Source organism: Zootoca vivipara, chromosome 5 (assembly GCF_965207765.1).
Source record: "Zootoca vivipara chromosome 5, rZooViv2.hap1.1, whole genome shotgun sequence".
NCBI classification, from domain to species: domain Eukaryota; kingdom Metazoa; phylum Chordata; class Lepidosauria; order Squamata; family Lacertidae; genus Zootoca; species Zootoca vivipara.
Window position 1 is genome coordinate 77,131,704 of NC_142588.1, and position 18,490 is coordinate 77,150,193.

General features: G+C 49.2%; 1 protein-coding gene across 1 annotated transcript; it reads right to left on the reverse strand.

The window, feature by feature from the left end:
- Positions 1 to 1,393: 1,393 nt before the first annotated feature.
- On the reverse strand, positions 1,394 to 17,886 carry SHOX2 (SHOX homeobox 2). The gene is made up of 5 exons (XM_088669133.1): positions 17,295 to 17,886; positions 13,386 to 13,594; positions 7,687 to 7,744; positions 7,305 to 7,393; positions 1,394 to 1,822 (listed from the first exon to the last, which is right to left on the reverse strand). Exons 1-5 carry the CDS (start codon positions 17,584 to 17,586, stop codon positions 1,529 to 1,531), a joined length of 942 nt encoding a protein of 313 aa, XP_088525259.1. The 5' UTR covers positions 17,587 to 17,886; the 3' UTR covers positions 1,394 to 1,528.
- Between the last annotated feature and the right edge of the window lie 604 nt (positions 17,887 to 18,490).

Sequence of the window (18,490 nt, forward strand, 5' to 3'; positions counted from 1 at the left end):
GGGAGAAAACAAACTGCTATTTGTTTCCTTACTTATTAGGGTTGGAAATCAGATAGTGGTGCTTTTTCCCCCCTACACACACCCTTAAAAAAAAAAGCTGGAAGCCCCGATCCGGATACAGTTAGTCGCGCATCAATTCCATCCAAATCAATAGAATTTATGTCAGTCGCGACTGACTATTGATTTTGATGCGAGGTGGAGTCTCCTCTGCTCGGCTTGGAAAACAGAGGCAGCCGAGATGGTCCATTAAGAGAGGAAGGCATTCAAAATTCTACCAGGATGGTAATAGCTTTTTTTGTGTGATGAAGACCAGCCAAAATGCCATCACCAAACTTTCGAAATCTCCAGACCTCATCGGGCTCATTGTTGAGCCCAAAACGGGGGTTGTTTTGGGGGATACCTTTTGGAGAGGTGAGGAAAAATCCGAAATCTGCGCGTCATAGGGCGACTGCTTACTTGAAAGTAAGCTCCTGTGCTCAGTGGAAGTTTTACCTTCCCTTGCAGAGAGGATTGTAAGCTTCATTCAGTGCTTACTTGAGGTCCCCGCAGTGATTTCAAGGAGTTTAGACTATGCATAAGGTCAGAAGGCTGGTTTCTCCGGATCGGGGCCTTGGGTTAAAATCTCTCTCTCTTGGGGGATCCCCGAATTCAGAGACTTGGCTTCGTTTTGTGTGGTGGTGGTTCTGATCGAGGTGAAGTGCAAATGATCCGAAGGGAGGCCAAGAACAAATAAAAATAAAACCAAACAAATACATGCAGACCCGGAATTCCACGAGAAGAAGAAGCGTCCCGGTCACTCACTTTTCCCATTAGAAATTGGCAGAGAAATAATCGTCTGTCTGTCTCTCTTTCACACACACGCACACACATTTTTTTTAGATATATAAAAAAATCCACCGCCCACCCCCACCCCCCAGTTTTTAAATTCTTCTTTCCTTCTCATCTCCGTTTCCAGACTGTGGCTGTTAAAACTCAAGTATCTGATGCAACGTGGAAGGAGGCCCGCCTCTCTTATCAAATTTCTCGTATTAAAGTGATCTTCGCAGAAAAAGGTCAGTTTCAAAACCTGTGAGCTTCACAGCTGCGCGTCTATTTCATCTAATTCTTTTAAATAAGTATATATCTTCCCGCCAGTTTCTGAGCAAGCTCTACGTTTTCTCCTCCTCCTTAGTATTCTTATTATATTATTAGCAGTAGTAGAAGGGAGCTCTTCCCCTCCCTCCATTTAAAAAGGAAAAAAAACCACATTGTTCCTTTTATTTGTTCATCGCCTTGGGTCTATAATATAGAGAGAGTTGTTTCGTTCCGGTGAACGCCTCGTGGTTCTTTCGTCTTTCACATTTTAAGTCGCGCAGGACCAAGACAGAAAGTGTGGGGCGGCGGCGGTGGTAAAGCCCTTCCTCCGGCTCCGTGTCGGCATCAGTAGAGGAGAGCTGGCCGCGAAGGGAGGAGGAAGAGGCGGGCAGTCTTCTGCGCACGCACGCGCTGGGATTGCAACATGCCCCGGCGGCTGCGGCTGCAGTAAGAGTCACAGGCCCAGGGCGGCCGCGTGCTTTTTGGCTTTGAGTCTGAGGTCCGCGATGCTGGAGTTCTTGCTGGTGGTCTTGGCCGCCGCGGCCGCCGCCACCACCGAAGCGGCCGAGGCGGACTCGGCGGCCAGCGTGGCCAGAGGGAGCCCGAAAGGCGGCGCCGGGAACATCATGTAGGGCGCATGCGCGGCCAGGTGCGGGTGGAGGTGGTGGTGCGCGTGCGCCACAGCGCTGTCCAGCTGCAGCTGCGCCTGCACCTGAAAGGACAAGGGCGTCACGTTGCAATGACTGTCCTGAAAGGGGCAACGAGAGGGGGAAGGGGAGTGGGGGGGAGACAAGAGTGTTAGGACAACCGCCATCTCAAACCCTCGAGGGCTCCAAGCCTTCTCAGCCCACTTGGCAGGGGGAAAGGCCCGCGGAACTCAAGGAGACTTGACTTCTGAATACACATTAGCTGCTTCTTTTTTTTTAGCGGGGTGGGGAAGAGACTAAAGGGGTGTGTGGTTTGACTAACTGAGGAAGGGGGCCCTTCAGGGTTTGTGGCTTGCATTGATCCCCGTTTGCTACCTTTCCCATCGTTTTATTTTGTTTTATTTATATAACCGCCCTATATTTGGAGGTCTCAGGGCAGTTCATAGAACAGAATTAACTTATGAAACCGCAAAATATATATAATCAAAATAACAACAACAACCCAATAACCACCCTCCTCCCCAAAAAATCCATCACATATTAAAAGGGCATAGGATGTCACTCCTCATAAATGGAGCACTGAAGATGCTTAGGATTGGACTCTCTGTTTTTGTTTTTAAAAGAGAGAGAGAAGGGCTTGTGCGCACAAGCCTGATTGCGGCTAGATTGAGGGCTACAACCCTTTGTGCCTAATAGTAAGGCCCACTGGGAAGAGTGGGACTTTCACGGAGCAAAATGTAACTAGGATTGCACCGTGGATTTATTTTGGGTTGATGAGACACTTAATCTCTGGGTTGTGGGTTTGAGCCCCACGTATTCCTGCATGCCAGAAGGTTGGGCTAGATGACCTTCCAATGCTACAATTCTATCACTCTGTGATTTGTGCAGCATGCTTACTGGGAAGAAAACCAGCAGCAATGTCCAATGGAATTTATTCCATTAGCATCAAAGCCTTACATTTGCACAGCAGCACAGGAAGCTGCCTTGTACCGAGTCAGACCATGGGTCCAATCCATCTCTGTATAGATGGCTACCCTTACAATGAGCAGAGGCAGCAGCACTCTGGGCCTCCAGGCCTGGGTTTGTCCCACCCCTACCTGGAGATACTGGGGGCTGAACCCGAGCCCTTCTATAGAGAGGCAAGACAACCGCCCCAGCTCTCAGCTACCAGACAGTTTCCAAACGAATGAATGAATGAATGAATGAATGGAGAAAACTAACCAAAACCTAATTACTGGCACTGAAACAACCAAGTCATCATATTCACGAAAGCAATAACCAGTTAACGGCATTTGAGGTACAGTATACAGCTCAGCTTCAGAACTTCTATCACAGTCCTGAAAGATCTGGCCTCTGTCAAAACAAAAGTCCCTGAGCATGTGCAGAATGCCTTTCCTTAGGACCCAAGTAACCATAGCCAGTCCCTCACAGCTTTAGAATTAGAGCACAGCATAGCCAGGCCACAATTTGTGACAGGCTATTTCCTGAAAAAGACACACCTATTGCTTAATCCAGTGGTTTTCAACCGTGGCAGCCTTTCATGATGGTCAGGGGTGCAGCGGGTAACACTGGCCTCCATCCCTATTTCCTTCCCCCCTCCCTTCTGACGCCCTCTCGCATCTCTGCCTCCCAAAGGCTTGCACAGCTGTTTGTTGCAGTGCCCTGGCTACAAGCTCCCCAGGCAAATAGTACCTCTCGGGCTGGCATGGGAGTGCTGGTTGCCAGGAGCTGAGGCAGCCTTGGGAGTAAGCAAGCGGGCAAGGAAGCCCAGCAAGCCAGTCTACCAGCCACTGCGGCTGGCAATGGACAGACAAGTGGGAGGCCAGGCTGGCCTTTCTTGTGCTTGTTGTGTGCAAGACCTGCCTGGGAGCTAAGTGCCCAGTGCTGAAGGGGTGCCTTTCCACCAAGCAGGCCCAGAAGCACCCACTGCTGCTACTGCTGCCTCCCTAGGTAAGGTGCTGGCCTCACATTCACCTTTAGCCAGTTGGGCCACTAAGGCTGGAAGCAGCATCTTCCCAGGCCCCTGTGGGGTGGCATGAGGAGGCACCTCTCTTTGGTGTGAGCTCAGAGACTGGGGTGTCAGCAGCGGCTGCCTGGGTGGACCCCCAAGAAGAGGGGAGAGAAGGCTGAGAGAGCACTCCACAAGGGAGGGTGTTTGAAAAAGGGTGAGAGGCTGCCAGCTCTGCAGGCAAGGGGTGGCATAACTGGGCTCATGAGCCCCACAGGGGTGCCGCAAAAAGAGTGTAGTTGGTTAAGGGAGCCATGGACTCAAAAAGGTTGAAAACCTCTGGCTGAATCCCAAGCGTATGAGGTCTTTCTGTAGTTCCCAAGTACAGTGGTACCTCGGGTTAAGAACTTAATTTGTTCCGGAGGTCCGTTCTTAACCTGAAACTGTTCTTAACCTGAAGCACCACTTTAGCTAATGGGGGCTCCTGCTGCCGCTGCACTGCCACCATGCGATTTCTGTTCTCATTCTGAAGCAAAGTTCTTAACCCGAGGTACTATTTCTGGGTTAGCGGAGTCTGTAACCTGAAGCATCTGTAACCTGAGGTGCCACTGTAGTGGAACAAACTGCTGCTGAGCACAGTCGCAGAGCCTGTATTATAACAGGTCTAAGCCTTGACTCATTGAGCCCTGAGCCAAGTGATAGTATTCATCCTATAAACATGTACAGAGTGTTACCCCTCACTGCCATATTTTAGGGATTGTGCAAAAGACTCCCAGGTCACATGTTGCTTCCATGCAAGCTTAATCCCCCAGCTGGGGGATGGGAACCTGTAGCCTGACAGTTGTTACACTACAACTCCCATCACTTCTGACCATTGGCATGCATACCCCTGGTCGCCTTTTAGTACTTTAATCTTGTAAACTAAGTCTCTCTGGTTGGCTAGACAGCAAACAATCTGGTTGATGATTTGGTTAAATATGCAAGCTATTTCTCCTGTACGGCCTTGTGAAATGCAGTAAGTATGCACTGGTCTGTGGAGGGGTGCTCCTTCCTAATCTCCCTGAACGTTCTGACTAGTTGGGTCATATCCTACATTGATTAACTTGTTAGTTTCATGTGCCTTCTGCCAGCAGCATGTACCTTATTGCAGGCTCTGCTCATAAGTAGTGCTGCTTTGGCTATGGCTGAGAGGTACCCTCATGTGTCAACTGCTTCTGGCTTTCTGCTTGTGGTTACTGCCAGCTGGTTTTGCATGCTAGCTGACTAACCATAAGCAAAATAGAGGCTAATTGCCTGCACTTCTCTTTCTCTCCTCCCTCTACACTTAACACAGACTCCTGCTTTCCAATGAATGGGATTGGTTGCCCTTTTTCTTCCAGTTCGCTTGTTCACTCATCTGCTTTCACCATTTTTTTCTAAACACTTTTGCTTGATCATCTGTCCGCACCCTCTGAAGACAGGTGAAGGAATTATCCTGCCCTAAGGTCCGTTTAATTAAAAAAAAAACAGAGCAAAAGGAGAAACAAGCATTCGCTATTGGTCCTAACCTGCCCACCCAATCCTGCACGCATTCAGTTTACTTAAATGCCACTGAACTTCAAGACTGCAGCCGTGATAGCATCAAGACAGTGCAGAGGGCCCTCCTTTATCTTGCTCCTTTCCTCTCAGCTCTCTAATGACTGTACACATCTGTTGTTCTCAGTCATCTCCCATATGACCTTTATGGTGTTATTACCCACACCTTATCAACCCCAGCACCATCCACAGTTTGAGACAACTATTGTTCCACTGCTTTTATTTATCATGGATGCAGACGACTGGCAGAGTCTTCTCTCTCCCCTCCTTACCCTCATTTCGCAAGGGAGAATCTCTCACCCTACACATGGCACATGCAGCCCAGACCCATGCATGTTTAGTCACGAGGTTAGCCCCACTGAGTTTCATGTGCCCGGGACCAGTGTTTAACAGACAGCTATTTGTCTACAACCAAATGATGAGCAGTTTCAATTTAGAGCACACCAATATCATTGCCATTAGAAGATTGGCCACTAAGGTCAATAAGCCTGAAAGGTGCAACTTCTCTGGGACAGAAGACAATTAATCTATGAAAGCTATAGAAGAAAAAGAACCCACTGAGTTTTGAGGTCCAACATACTTATTCTTAATTAGATTACTTTGAAGCTCTGTTGAAATCAGCTGAAGATTACTTCCAAGTAATTACCATAATTCAGGGGCTGAGTTAGGAATGTTTGTGCCTGTTGAAGTTATGCCAGAGTGGACTGCAGTTCCCACTATGTGAGGCCATTGGCTACACTGACTGGGCCTGGTGGGAGTTTAAGGCCAATAATGTTAGGAGGATAACAAGCTGCCCACTTTGGAGAGGACTTTGGAGGGGTACCTTACTATCAGGCTTGTAAGGTTTGCTCTTCATTACCAATGTAGGTTGCTAAAGATAGACACTACTCTAAAAGGGGGAAATAAAAGCAGTATCTGTAGGACTCAAGCTCTCCTGTTAAAATTAATCCAGACTACATGCCTGCTAGTTCATAAAACCACATAAAATTGTGGAGTTTTTTTCTTTGTTTTTTTTTTCAGAAAACCACCACAACTGGCCACCCTCCTTCTGATCGTATTTCTAAATAAATACACACACCATATAGCCATGCACACCTATGTATTTTTGCATTGATAAACCCATCAAAATCAATTCCTCTCATTAGGGTGGAAGCTCAAGAATTCACAGGAGCCTACAGAGAGCTGGGCAGGCTCACTGAAACTGCCATCCTAAGTGAATTTACTAGGCAATAAGCCACATTAAACACCTTAAGTTCTGAGTAAACATGCATTAGGAGAGAACTTGGCTTAAATGAGCCCTTAAAGCTGTGGTCCTCTGTCACAGCCCCGTGGTAGAGCATCTGCTTTTCATGCCAAAGCTCCCAGTTTCAATCCCTGCCAACTCCAGGTATTGCTGGGGACACCCATCTCTGAGTCACTTCCAGTCAGTTTAGACAATCCTGAAGCAGCTGGACTCATGATCTGACTCGGTATGACTTCCTGCGTCCCGCTTTCGAGAGAAGAAACCCTACGGCGTTTCCAAATACAGTACTAATCATGAACGAGATCCGCTGAGCATCTATGGAAACCCAGATTCACTTCCCGATCCCCTTTACGCACAAATGCGTATCCTAATCATTCTTCCTAGGAAGTAAGCTCCCTCGAGACCAATGGGACTTCATTCCCCTTTAATTCAGTACCACCATTTAAATCTGCAGCACCGAACGGCGGAAAAGCTGCTGCTGCTGCAGCCGCCCTGCGCGCCTTTAATACGCGCTGGCCAAGTCCTACTGAGCTCAACGGGAGCTTGTTTCCAATAAAGCACACAGAGACCGGGTCGGACTGCACTGCACATGCACTCAGAATCGGAGTGTTTAGTGCCCAGACGAAACACACACGCGTCCAATCTCTTCCCCCCCCCCCCCGCAGGAAGGCAACTTTTAAACATTCCTTTTGCGCACATGATTGACCTGCCAGAGAGAGAGAGAGAGCGCTAATGGGGGCACCTGCGGGAAGGCCATATTGTGGCCCTTCCTACCATTGTGGGGCAGACGCCCACGGGATTCTCCCTTTGTACTTGCCTGCTGGAAAGGCATCCTCAAAGCGCCCACGTTCACGTAGGGGGCAACCCGGCACGCTTCAAACTGGCTGGCTGCTCCTATGAGGACTCCTGCAAGAATAGAGGCAGGGATCGGTCAGAAACTGAGCTAAAAACCACAGGACATCTAATTTTTATTTCACTTCGTTGGGAATGCTCCCTCTTGGCGCGTTAGCAGCGCATATTGTGCCCAATGGGGCTTCTTTCCAGGTAAGTGTGCAGCCTTAGGCAAGGAAGAGCCTGGAGGTTTGGGGGAGAGGCAAAAGGAGGCCCCCAAGCGCATGGAATTTAAAGGGGAGGCTTGTATTCCCTGGCCCAGAAACGTTTGGACCCGTTTACGCGCGCCGCTGATAAAATTCACCTACCTTTGTGGAGTTGGTTTTCTTGCTTTCTGCATTTAGCTCTTCTGTTCTGAAACCATACCTGCGCAGAGAGGAAGAAGGCGAGCTCAATACAAAGCCGCGTCCATCTATTTATCTACACACAGTGATTTCTCTGGCCATGCTTAAAACCAGTCAATGACCCCAGCAGCGTTATCTTCCTGGCTCCTACTGGGAGCCTTCCTCTCCCGACTCCAAATCTTACTGGAAACTCCGCACTGCACGTGCGAACTAAAATAATCTAGGCCCACCGTTTTGACCAGGGTGTCCAGAGGGGAACGAGGAGGGGGGTCTTGCATGCACCTTTAATAGTTGCATGACAAGCCACAGGCGCTGAAATTCCTTCTTCTATATTACTATTAAAGGGGCAAGCGAGACCTCTTGGTTTGCCTCTGAACACGCTAGTAAATTGGACGCTTAGGCGACAACCCTTACGCACACTTACCTGGGAAAAAGTCTCACGAAACCAAGTAGGATTGGCTTCTGGGTAGCCATGAATTAGGATTACTGTACACTGTTAGGTGCAAACATGTCCTTTTTTCTTTCTTTTTAAGACTTTACATAGTAATCCAGAAAGTTTAGTTAACCACATAACCAAATTTCAGTTTTCCTGAAGTTTCTTAACGATGTTGGGATCAACAAGCCACCTCCCCCCGCCCGTTTCTAGGAAGAAGCAAATGTATCCCTTTCGAAATGTTGCACTCCAGAGAGTTTTGGATTATGTGCGTGCCAGATTTCAGCCATCTGCGCGTCACATAAACTGTTGGGAAGTGACTAAGTCTTGCTTCGACTTTCTAAAGAGAAAAAAGCAAAGGGTTTCACGTTCAGAGGAGTCTAGATATTAGGATGACCTGTGTAGCAAGTTTCCAATTCTCGAATAGTTTGAGAGTGACCACTTTGAGCTGCAACCTGCAGTCTCCTCTGTTTGGGGAGGGAGTCTCGTTTTCATATATTTACAGTAATCAACTTCCTTGGACTACACGTGCTCCACATTTCAATTCTTTAGCTCATAAAAGTAGTCCACTAGAACTTCAACACACACACAATTACACAAGCCAGTAACTGAATCCGCAACTCTGTGCATCTTCACATGCAATACCAACCTAATTCTCTGATTTCCCTTACTTTCTCTCTCTCCCCGCCTCAGTTCCGATCCAAAACAAATCCAAATCATCATTGTATCAATCTCCTTTTCCTCTTTCACAGTTACTACTTTAGGCTTAAATCCTAAAGAAAGATGCTTCTGAAAACTCTGCATATTTACTCCGGAGTAAGACCCACGTTTCAGTAGAAGTTTATCCAATTAGGTGTGCTCAGAGTGCAAGGTGCAGCCTTACTTGGAAAGAGTTATGAGTAAAATCAATTCAACTCACTCCCTTTCCGGGTAAAAGTGAGGCACAGCCCTTACATTTAATCTTCAATTAAGAGCTAAAATCCTATACACACCGACATGGAAGCAAACCCCACTGAACTCACAATACTACTTACTTCTGAGTAGACAAGAATAGGATCGCTCTCGTTAAGCAGGGGAGTTAAAGGTAAAGGGACCCCTGACCGTTAGGTCCAGTCGCGGGTGACTCTGGAGTTGTGGCGCTCATCTCGCTTTACTGGCCGAGGAATCCTGCGTACAGCTTCCGGGTCATGTGGCCAGCATGACTAAACCGCTTCTGGTGAACCAGAGCAGCACACGGAAACGCTGTTTACCTTCCTGCCGGAGCGGTACCCATTTATCTACTTGCACTTGACGTGCTTTCGAACTACTAGGTTGGAAGGAACAGGGACCCAGCAACGGGAGCTCACCCCGTCAAGGGATTCGAACCTCTGACCTTCTAATCGGCAAGCCCTAGGCTCTGTGGTTTAGACCACAGCGCCACCCGCGTCCCCTATAGCAGGGGAGTTAGATGGGCGAAATTTGGCTAGTTGGGTTAGAAGGGCTGGTTTTTTGCTAATTATAATTCCAAACTGTGTTTCAGGGAGGGGAGAGTTTACTTAGGAGTCGTTTTGTTAAAACGAATGGGAAATATTACAATGCCAGGGGCCAGTTGCATGTCCCTCCCGCCCTCGGGAGTACATTGCACCACCAGCATTGCAGGCAAGGAAGGCGCCTAGGATGGGCCAGGGATGAAGCTGACGAACGCCTAAACTTTGCCTGAGCATCGCTCCCTCCCTACCCGCTTTAGAATCGGAACTTAAAAGAGCGCAGTTCTAGGATAATATGGACAGTTGCCGCCTGTTCTGGTTCTTGCTCAATTACTTTCTCGGGGCCCGTTTCATCTTTCGCCAGCCGAATCCCCACCAGGCCTCCCCCCTCCCCTCCATCTCTCCGTGCTATCTAATGCTAACACACACACACACCACACACACACAAAAGAAAACTAGCGATAAAGGGGTTTAGATGTTTGCGCAATAAGACCCGAAAAGAATGCGCTCATTAAAAGCCTGTAATATTAATTAGCTTTATCTTCAAGAAAAACGAAACACCAAAGCGTTTAATGACTCACTTTTGGGGGGTAATTACTGTCATAAAAGCTTCACTACAAAGAAGTTGGAAAATTCTCTGTTCCTCTGTGCAGTGGAGTGTAACACAGAAGCGGAATAATTGTCTCATTATTATGATAATCTAATTTGCTGCCATCGGAAGAGATGGGGGGGGAGAGGGAGAGAGAGCTTCACTCCAGGCAAGGAGATAACTTTGGCAGTTGGAAATGGGGAAAAGTTTGAAAACCTGAGAGAGAGAATATGAGGTGGACCTACAGCCTTGGGGCCAGGTGTGCTTGGGCAGCCCGACCCTATGCATTTCCACGCAGATGTAAGCCCCATTGAGTTCAATAAGGTTTGCTTGCTAGGGAGTAAGTCCCATTGAACTCAGAAGGACTGGCCTCCGAGTAAACCGGGGAGAGGATCGGGCACTTATTTCAGCCCCATTCATTTCAGTGGGAGTGTTTCACATCTCTGCCACTGAAATCAATGGAACTTAAAAAGTGCTTCAAAATCTTGAGCCCAGATTTATATATTGGGAGAAAGCGCTAGGGAGAGAGATCTGTTTTCCATCTCAAAGGTCCTCACTATCATGTGATCCTTCTTCCCTCAATACCCTTTTAAAGGGGGGGAGGGGCCACAAGGGAGGTGAAAGCTGATTGGGATCTTATTCTTTAAACTGCCAACATCTACAGACACGAATCCTGTCCCTTTCCACATTCAGACTAACATCCCAGGAGTCTGACACACGCAGTGTGACGTTTCTTTCGATGGCGCTTCCTTTCGAGGAAGCAAGATATGCCAACCGATCCTAGGAATTATTATAGCCGGAGGTCGCCATCCTGGTTGCGCTTTCCGAGCAGAAGACCCCACTGAGCAGAGTCGGTCCCTCTTCCAGGCAACAAGATCGGGCTGCGCGCTGACCTGTCAATACGAACTTGCACGAGATCGCGACCGCGCAGTCCGATCCTGTGCATTTTCACAAAGCAACACACACCTTTGAAAAGCGCGCCGTTAGATTGCGCGCCTAAGCGTGCTTACTCGAAAGTAAACCCACGGTGTCTACTTCCGAGTAAAGATGGCTAGGGAATAATGAAAGGGGGGGGCGTTCATTTCAGCTTCCAGCCCATACCCCTGCCGCCTTCCAGGCTCGGCTTCCCACCATCTGCCAATGGGAGCTGGGAAGCAAAGTTTGAAACAAAATCACAGCGAAGCGTTTTCTGGGGCCATTTAAAAGGAAGGAGCCCTTAATGTATGCAAATCTCTGAAAGTTATTCTGTATGGATTATGGTGGGCACTGGTTATTCTTTTGTTGAGTCAGGCAAATCTCCCTCCGTAGGTATCGCCGCCTACATAGAAATCTATATATAATATAGATATGGACATACAGCCACACTCCATAGCGTGGTGTGTGTGTGTTTATAAAATCAGAAAACCAGAGGCAGATTTTTTTTTTTAAAAAAAAAAAAGAAGAATCTTTTTCTTTAAACTGCGGTGTCTTTCATAAATTCTGCTCTCCCCCAACACTGTCTCTCACACAAACCCTTTTATACACACACACACACACACACACACACACACACACACACACACCTTTGCTACAACGTGGCTGTTCAGTGTCTGCCTTTATCCGATTACAAGCTGCAGAGAAAAAGCCTTTAAGAGCCGAAGAGCCGTTTTGGTGCAGATGGCAGAGCCTACAAGCAACAAAGATGGAAGGAAGGGGGGCGGGAGAGAGAAGGTATCTGTTACAAGCCAGGAGTCGCTGCTTAGCCTCCCGGCTGCAGATGTTCGGGGGGCCTGGAAGTGCTCTCCATGTGTTCCTACAAAGGCGGCCCAGTTTTCTGCGGAAACGACGCTGGAATGACGAGCCGCCTTCGTCCCCGGTGGACAAGGGTCTCCGGGCCTCTGGCTGGAGCCGCGCTTCTACCTCTGGACCCAAGTCCTGCCTTTTCTGGACCAGAGCCTCTTTTTTCTCTAGGGGTGGGGAACGGGGGCAGCTTGACAAAGATCCCCAGCAATCTCTGGACAGTGTAAGGGGAAGATGGTCTCCAAACAGCTCTTTGAAATCCGGCTGCATTAGCCAAGCCCAGCGCTGCCTGTATCTGTTCCTTTTCTAAGTCCCTGGGGGATTTTTTTAATTACTTCCCCCTTTTTAAAAAAAGTAAATGGACTGTAACTGTGCACACTTTAGCAACTCCCAATTTCGTTTATTAGTCAGCCCTTCTATAAAGTTAATTCATACATCCGCCTTCTACTTTTAAAAAAAGAAAGAAAAGAAACTGAGCTAGGATCAATGTTTAAAGGCAGGAGGAGAATATAATACACATGGACTTAGTACCCCCCCCGGAAAGCTTAGCTATCTGAAGTTATAGAAACGTGGACCGCACTTAAGCACACTACCAGCCACACTTACACACCTACTTTGAGCACTATTCACTCTCCTCAATTGGCTCAATTTTTTCTCACTAGCTACTGTTTCAGCTTTCGATTGTAAGCTTTTTCGGGCAGAGACCTTTGCTTTTTTATTTAAAAAAAATGATACTGTAAAATACCATAGACCTGGATGGCTCTAAAGATAGCAAGCGGAGAATCGGAAGAAATTGAACACCAGAGAGGTCAGCACATCTCGATGTGGGCGGAACTATGGAAGCAAAATTCCTCCAATGCATCGTGTTGGACTTGGTGACCCTCGGGGTCCCTTCCAACTCTACGATTCTATGAAGATGGAAACAGCCCCTTGTAGCCCCTAAGCAAAACGCACCAGGAAATGGCATTTCCTCCCAACTCATAGGTCTATATTTGAGATGAAAGCGCGCAGATACTACAACATAAGGACTGCTGTACTCCAGATTCGCCACTCTTGTCTACTCAGGGCCAGGAACAACATTTTGGTGGAAGTCCCCTTCCTCTCCCAGCGCCATACTATCCCCCCCCCACAAGCAAAGACTTGCAGAAGAAGGGCACCCACCGGATCCGAACCTACCGCTACCAACCATCCAAGAAAGAGGAAACAAGTCCACCTTGTGACTTGCTTGCCAATGCAGCGCGCGATCCTAAGCCTGTTGGTTCAGAAGGGAGCGTAGTGGAAATGGATACGGAGTCGTGCCAGCTCCCGGGGCACCTAGTCCGTATGAAGGTCCCTTCCCAGGATCCTCGAGGAGGAGCCCCTCCCCAGCAGAAGCCGAAAGGATTCCCATGCTTACCTGCACCCGAGCTTCGGACAAACCCAACCTCTGGCTGAGCTCCTCTCTCATGAAAGCATCCGGGTAATGGGTCTCGTCGAAGAGCCTCTCCAGCTCGTTCAGCTGCTCCAGGGTGAAATTGGTCCGGCTTCTCCTCTGCTTGATTTTCGTCTGTCCTTCGTCTTCCATCACTTTGGCATCCTCTTTGCGGTCCTTCAGCTCGGGGGAAACTGGAGACGGAGCAACAACAACAAAATAATAATAAAGAGGCAAAACCAAAACACTACCAAATACTTACAAGCAAAACAAAACAAAAAGCAACCACCCAACCATCCCAGGACCACGAGGCCAGCGCCTGATCTAGGTTTCCAACAAACACAAAAAACTGCCTTATGCCATATCAGAGCTTTGGTCCATAGAGTTCAGAATTGTCTGCACTGGCTGGCAGCGGCTCTCTGCCATTTCAGCCCGGCGAATCTCTCACCAGCCCTACCTGGAGATGCCGGGGATTGAACCTGGGACCTTCTGCATGCAAAGCGGAATCTCTGCCACTGAGCTCTGGCCCTTCCCCCACTTGTGTTTTTACCTTAAGTCAAGCAGAAGGGGGGGGAGGGGGAGGAGGAGCAGCGGTGGCAGGGATCAATGAAACGCTCAAAGGTCACCTCTCTTCCCAGTGGCGAGGCTGAAGCGAAGGAGGGCCCAAGCAGAACCCCGCGAGCTGGTACCCGGCGCCTGTGCAACCGAGGGCGCAGCCTGGCTCGGGGTCCTCGTGGCTTCGCTTCAGATCCCAGGCCCACCAGAAGGGAAGCAGCATGTCCCCTGGACGTTCAAAGGAGGAACTTAGAGGCTGTGTTGAATCCAGTGGGACTTACATTTATGCGTTATATTTATAACACACACACCCCACACACACATATATGGACGCTGTTCCCACAGCGCAATCCTAGGTACCTCTACACAGAAGTTAAAAGTCATACTGAGTTCAAAAGGGTGTTCACAAGTCTTATCATGCAGTCTTACAAGTGTGCTTTTATGGGATCTCAGACTTTCCCTGAATGGTTTTGCCCTGGATCTTGTTCCAGGCAAGGAAGGCCCACCCCTGGGATTGCCCTCCCTAGTCATTAGGAACAGAGTTCTCTATTTCCAAAGGACCAGCCCCTGTCCTCAACTTTTGTTTTGCCCTGCCCGGACCTGGGCGCGTGCTTCAGTTCTAAGGGCGCTGACCTGCGCGGTTTGATCAAGGTGGGCCCGGGGGTTTCTGCCAGCAGTTCCCAAAGCCACCGCAGAACGCAGGTCCATCATATTTATTTATTTACTTATTTACTTATTTGTGTGTGTGTGTGTGTGTGTGTGTGTGTGTGTGTGTGTGTTAAGTTTAACACACTTGGGCTTTAAAAATCTGCCCAAGAGCTGGCTCTCCTCCTGCACATCTGTCAGCTGGGTCTTAGACAGCGATTTATTATTATTATTATTATTATTATTATTATTATTATTATTTTATTATTAGGAGAGACGCTCTGAGCAATGTGTAGTCTACACCTGTCTGGAAAGGGGCAGCAGATCTGTCCTGAGAACTCCAGGGTATTCTCAGGGGGAAGAGAGGGAGAGGGACCTCTTTTCCCTAATTCCGGTTCGGGACAACAAGAAACACGCCCCGAAGTCCCAAAGACTTTAAGGTCTCCCTTCCTCCCTCTCGCACCGGTCACGGCACGCCTCCCAGTGAAAGCGCCGGCAAGATCTCATAGAACTGCAGCGCCCTTATGCTCCGCATCTTCTCGACGTTGGCGCTGGCTGCTGTGAAACCCGCGTGGCCTTTCAAGTGGCACCTTTTCAAAATCACAGCAGCAGGTGTCGATGGGGGATTTGACACGCGACCGCCGCTGCAATTGCTTCTTGAAGCCGCCTGCTTGCGGGGAAGTCAAGGCCTTTATTTACTAGGGAGGTGGAGAACCAGCTCCCTAAATTGTATCGTTAACCGATCAACTGTTTTTGAACTAAGAAGAGTGCGCAAAGTTTGATCACCCTCCTGCCTCCTCCCACTAAACCTCCGTCTGTTTCCCCTCACCCTGTCGAAATATTTATTGTAGGCTCCTTGAGGCAGGGACCTTCCGACCTGATACTACATTGCAAAACGCTGTGCTCGTTTTCCCTCTGTCCTTCCGCAGCACCAACCATTTCACACATTTCGCTTTGGACACTAGGCCCCGTGTAAACGTGGCGGCGTGACGCGGTTCATTCAGACTGTTGGGGGGGTCCCTAATCTACAAACCGGGTTCCCCGCTTCCTTCCTTCCCTCCCCGAACGTATTTGCCCACCGCCACGCCGAAGTTTGTTTACTGGAGCTGCGTTGGTCTCTAATCATATTCAGAATTTGTTTATAAAATCATTTCCGGATGATGTCTGTTCAGTTCCGACCTGGAGAGAGCTACTTTCCTTGAACAAAAGAGTTGAAATAAACCCTCCTCCCCCGACTATGACATCTGCATCCTCAAACCGCACGCAGGTATTCAAATATACTTGAAAGCCGAGGGGATCTTTGGATAAGCAAACAGGAGAGGTTGGGGGGTTGTGTTTTTTTTTTTGTAAAGCACATAGTCATTTATTCCTCTTCCTCTCCCCCACCACCCTACACATCAGTATAAAAACTTAAAGAGGTCGAGAGCATGGAGGAATAAAAGCGAAACACTTCGCTTGGATTTCAGCATTACTTATTAGCAGTGCTCCTAGCATTGCATAACTACTTAGAAATGTATGGTTTGATTTTAAATAACTATTCACCCTTCCTAGGAAATGCACTTGGAGAAAAAGAAGTACAATATAGACTCTCTTCTTTTATTGTGCCCAATATTTTATACTTCCATTCACAAATAAACAACTGCGTTTCAAACTTTTAATGATATTTAGGGAGGTTTCTAAGCTGCCTTAAACAGAAATAAATTCGTTTTATTTCGCATTTGTTTCCAGTGCCGCATCCCCTCCCCCTCATTTTACATTGCAAATAGGAAAGGGTCTCCATAGCAGGAGCAAATTAATTATCTGCTTAAATATTTTGATAGTTAGAACTCGGGCCCATATATTATTTTCTCTCACTTGGGAACAAAATAGTCAGCACATCTTAATTTTCAATACGTTGGGCTCCTACACTGTGTAAAACACTTTAAACGGGAGAAGATATTGGAACCATTACAGGGATAACCTCCGGGATTCAAAAATCTTTCACCGTTTCCAGAACAGCTCAACGCAGCTCAAAATCAGGATTTAATCTTCCCATTTACTCACGGAGGAAATATATGTGCATGTAACGTGACACACACATGCACATGCACTTGCCAAACTATGGTCTGCCTAACCCAGGAGGGCGAGAGCTTGTGATTTTACAGCTTCCCTTCCTTGGGATTGGAAGAAGAGAGAAAGGACAAAAAAGCCCACATCCCAAAACATAGGAAAAAGGCGCCACACATTATCAGGTCCCAGACAATCTGGACCGGACTAGCAGCCTACGGTCAAGCAATGGCCGGCTTGCGGTGTTCTCACAATCTGGCCGCTTTGAAACGGCCCAGAAAAAGTATCCATCCACATTAATGGAGGGAGCTCTTTCCCCCAGTCGAAAAGACCAGCCGGCTCTGCGTCTGGACGCCAAAGCGCGCGCTCTGCCTTCCTCCATCCGTTCTCTGGCAAGTTTCCCCGCCGCCGAGGTCCAACCGGACGTAGCAGCGCGCATTTGGGGTGGTGGTGGTGGGGGTTCTCGGAGTCAAACCACACACATGGTCCCCACCCCGCCCACCCCATACACACCAGGAAGCACCCTTCCCCCGATTCTCCCCCTCCCCCTAGTACTCCCACAGCATCTGGTTCTTTACGCGCGGTCCCCTGCCTCTAGCCAGCCTGCGAGGCGCCCCCCGACCCGCTGGGCAGAAGAGGGCTTGTTACCTTCGCTGAGCTTGGGGGTGCCCGTGTCCCTGGCCCTGTCGACGGCGCCCATGTCCAGCTCTCGGACCGGAGACCGGCCACCTGCGCCGACGCCTCCGACGCCTCCTGCTCCGGCCGCCCCTCGAGCTGCGGGGCTGCTCCCGTCCTCACGGCCGGGCTCGCTGGATCCTCCGGACTCCTTGGCTCCCCGGACGGGTCCGCTCTCCAGAACCTCCCGGTAGGTGATGAGCTCCTTTTTCTCTTTCACTTTCTGATCAAACGACTTGGAAACAAAAGCGGTAAGTTCTTCCATCGCCGGCGCTGCGCTGGGCTCTTTTTTCCTCGCCCTCGCTTGCCTCCTCTAGCTGCTCCAAGCCCCCCAAGAAACACATCAAGGGGGTTAGGGAGGAGGAGGAGGAGGAAGAAGAAGAGGAGGAGGGGTGGGAGAAAAGAGGGGGGAGGGTGTGGGCAAGGTGCGGGGGGGGGGAGGAGAGGGAAGCCGCAGAGGGGCTGGAGAGTTAAAGGGAAGCTGATGCCTCGCAACTGAGCGAGCTTGTGAAAACGCGAAGATCTTTGACAATTCTCCCCGCCAAGAGTTCAGATCTGATAGGGCTCGGAGCTCTTGAAGTCCCCACTATTTATACTTTGCGAAGCCTGCCCCTTGTTCGGAGCAAATTACCTCCCCTTTGGAACTGGGAAGGAGCCCCCTTCTGCTGGAGCAGCCCAGCACCACCACCAAGGAGAACAAGAGCCAAACTGGGAAAGGAGGGGGGGGAGGGAGGGAGAGCGAGGGGGGAGGGAAATAGAAACAGAGACCTCCTCCTCCCTCAGCTTCCTCTCACCCCCCCTCTTCCAGATCCAGTGGCAAGGGGTTGCTCTCGGCCATTAATCCAGGATTGACAAGAATCCCTAATTAATTTAATTAGGCGTGGATCTTGCGCTAGTGTCCTGAGTTAGTTAAACACGGGGGGGGGGAGAGAGAGAGACAGAAAGGGGGCTGGATCTGCAGGGGAGGGGCTACAGGAAAATGACAAGGCGGCTGGCTCCGGAGAGGGGAGAAGAGCAGGAGGAAAAGAGAGAGAGAGCTACCCCCAAACGTCTTCTTTACCAGAGCGCGGGGCTGGCCGGCTGGCTTGCTTGCCTCCTCGCCCACCGAAGGACCAAATCAGCCGCGATGCCAAGGAGAGATTAGTGCTCGTTTGATCGGCTCTCCGCAC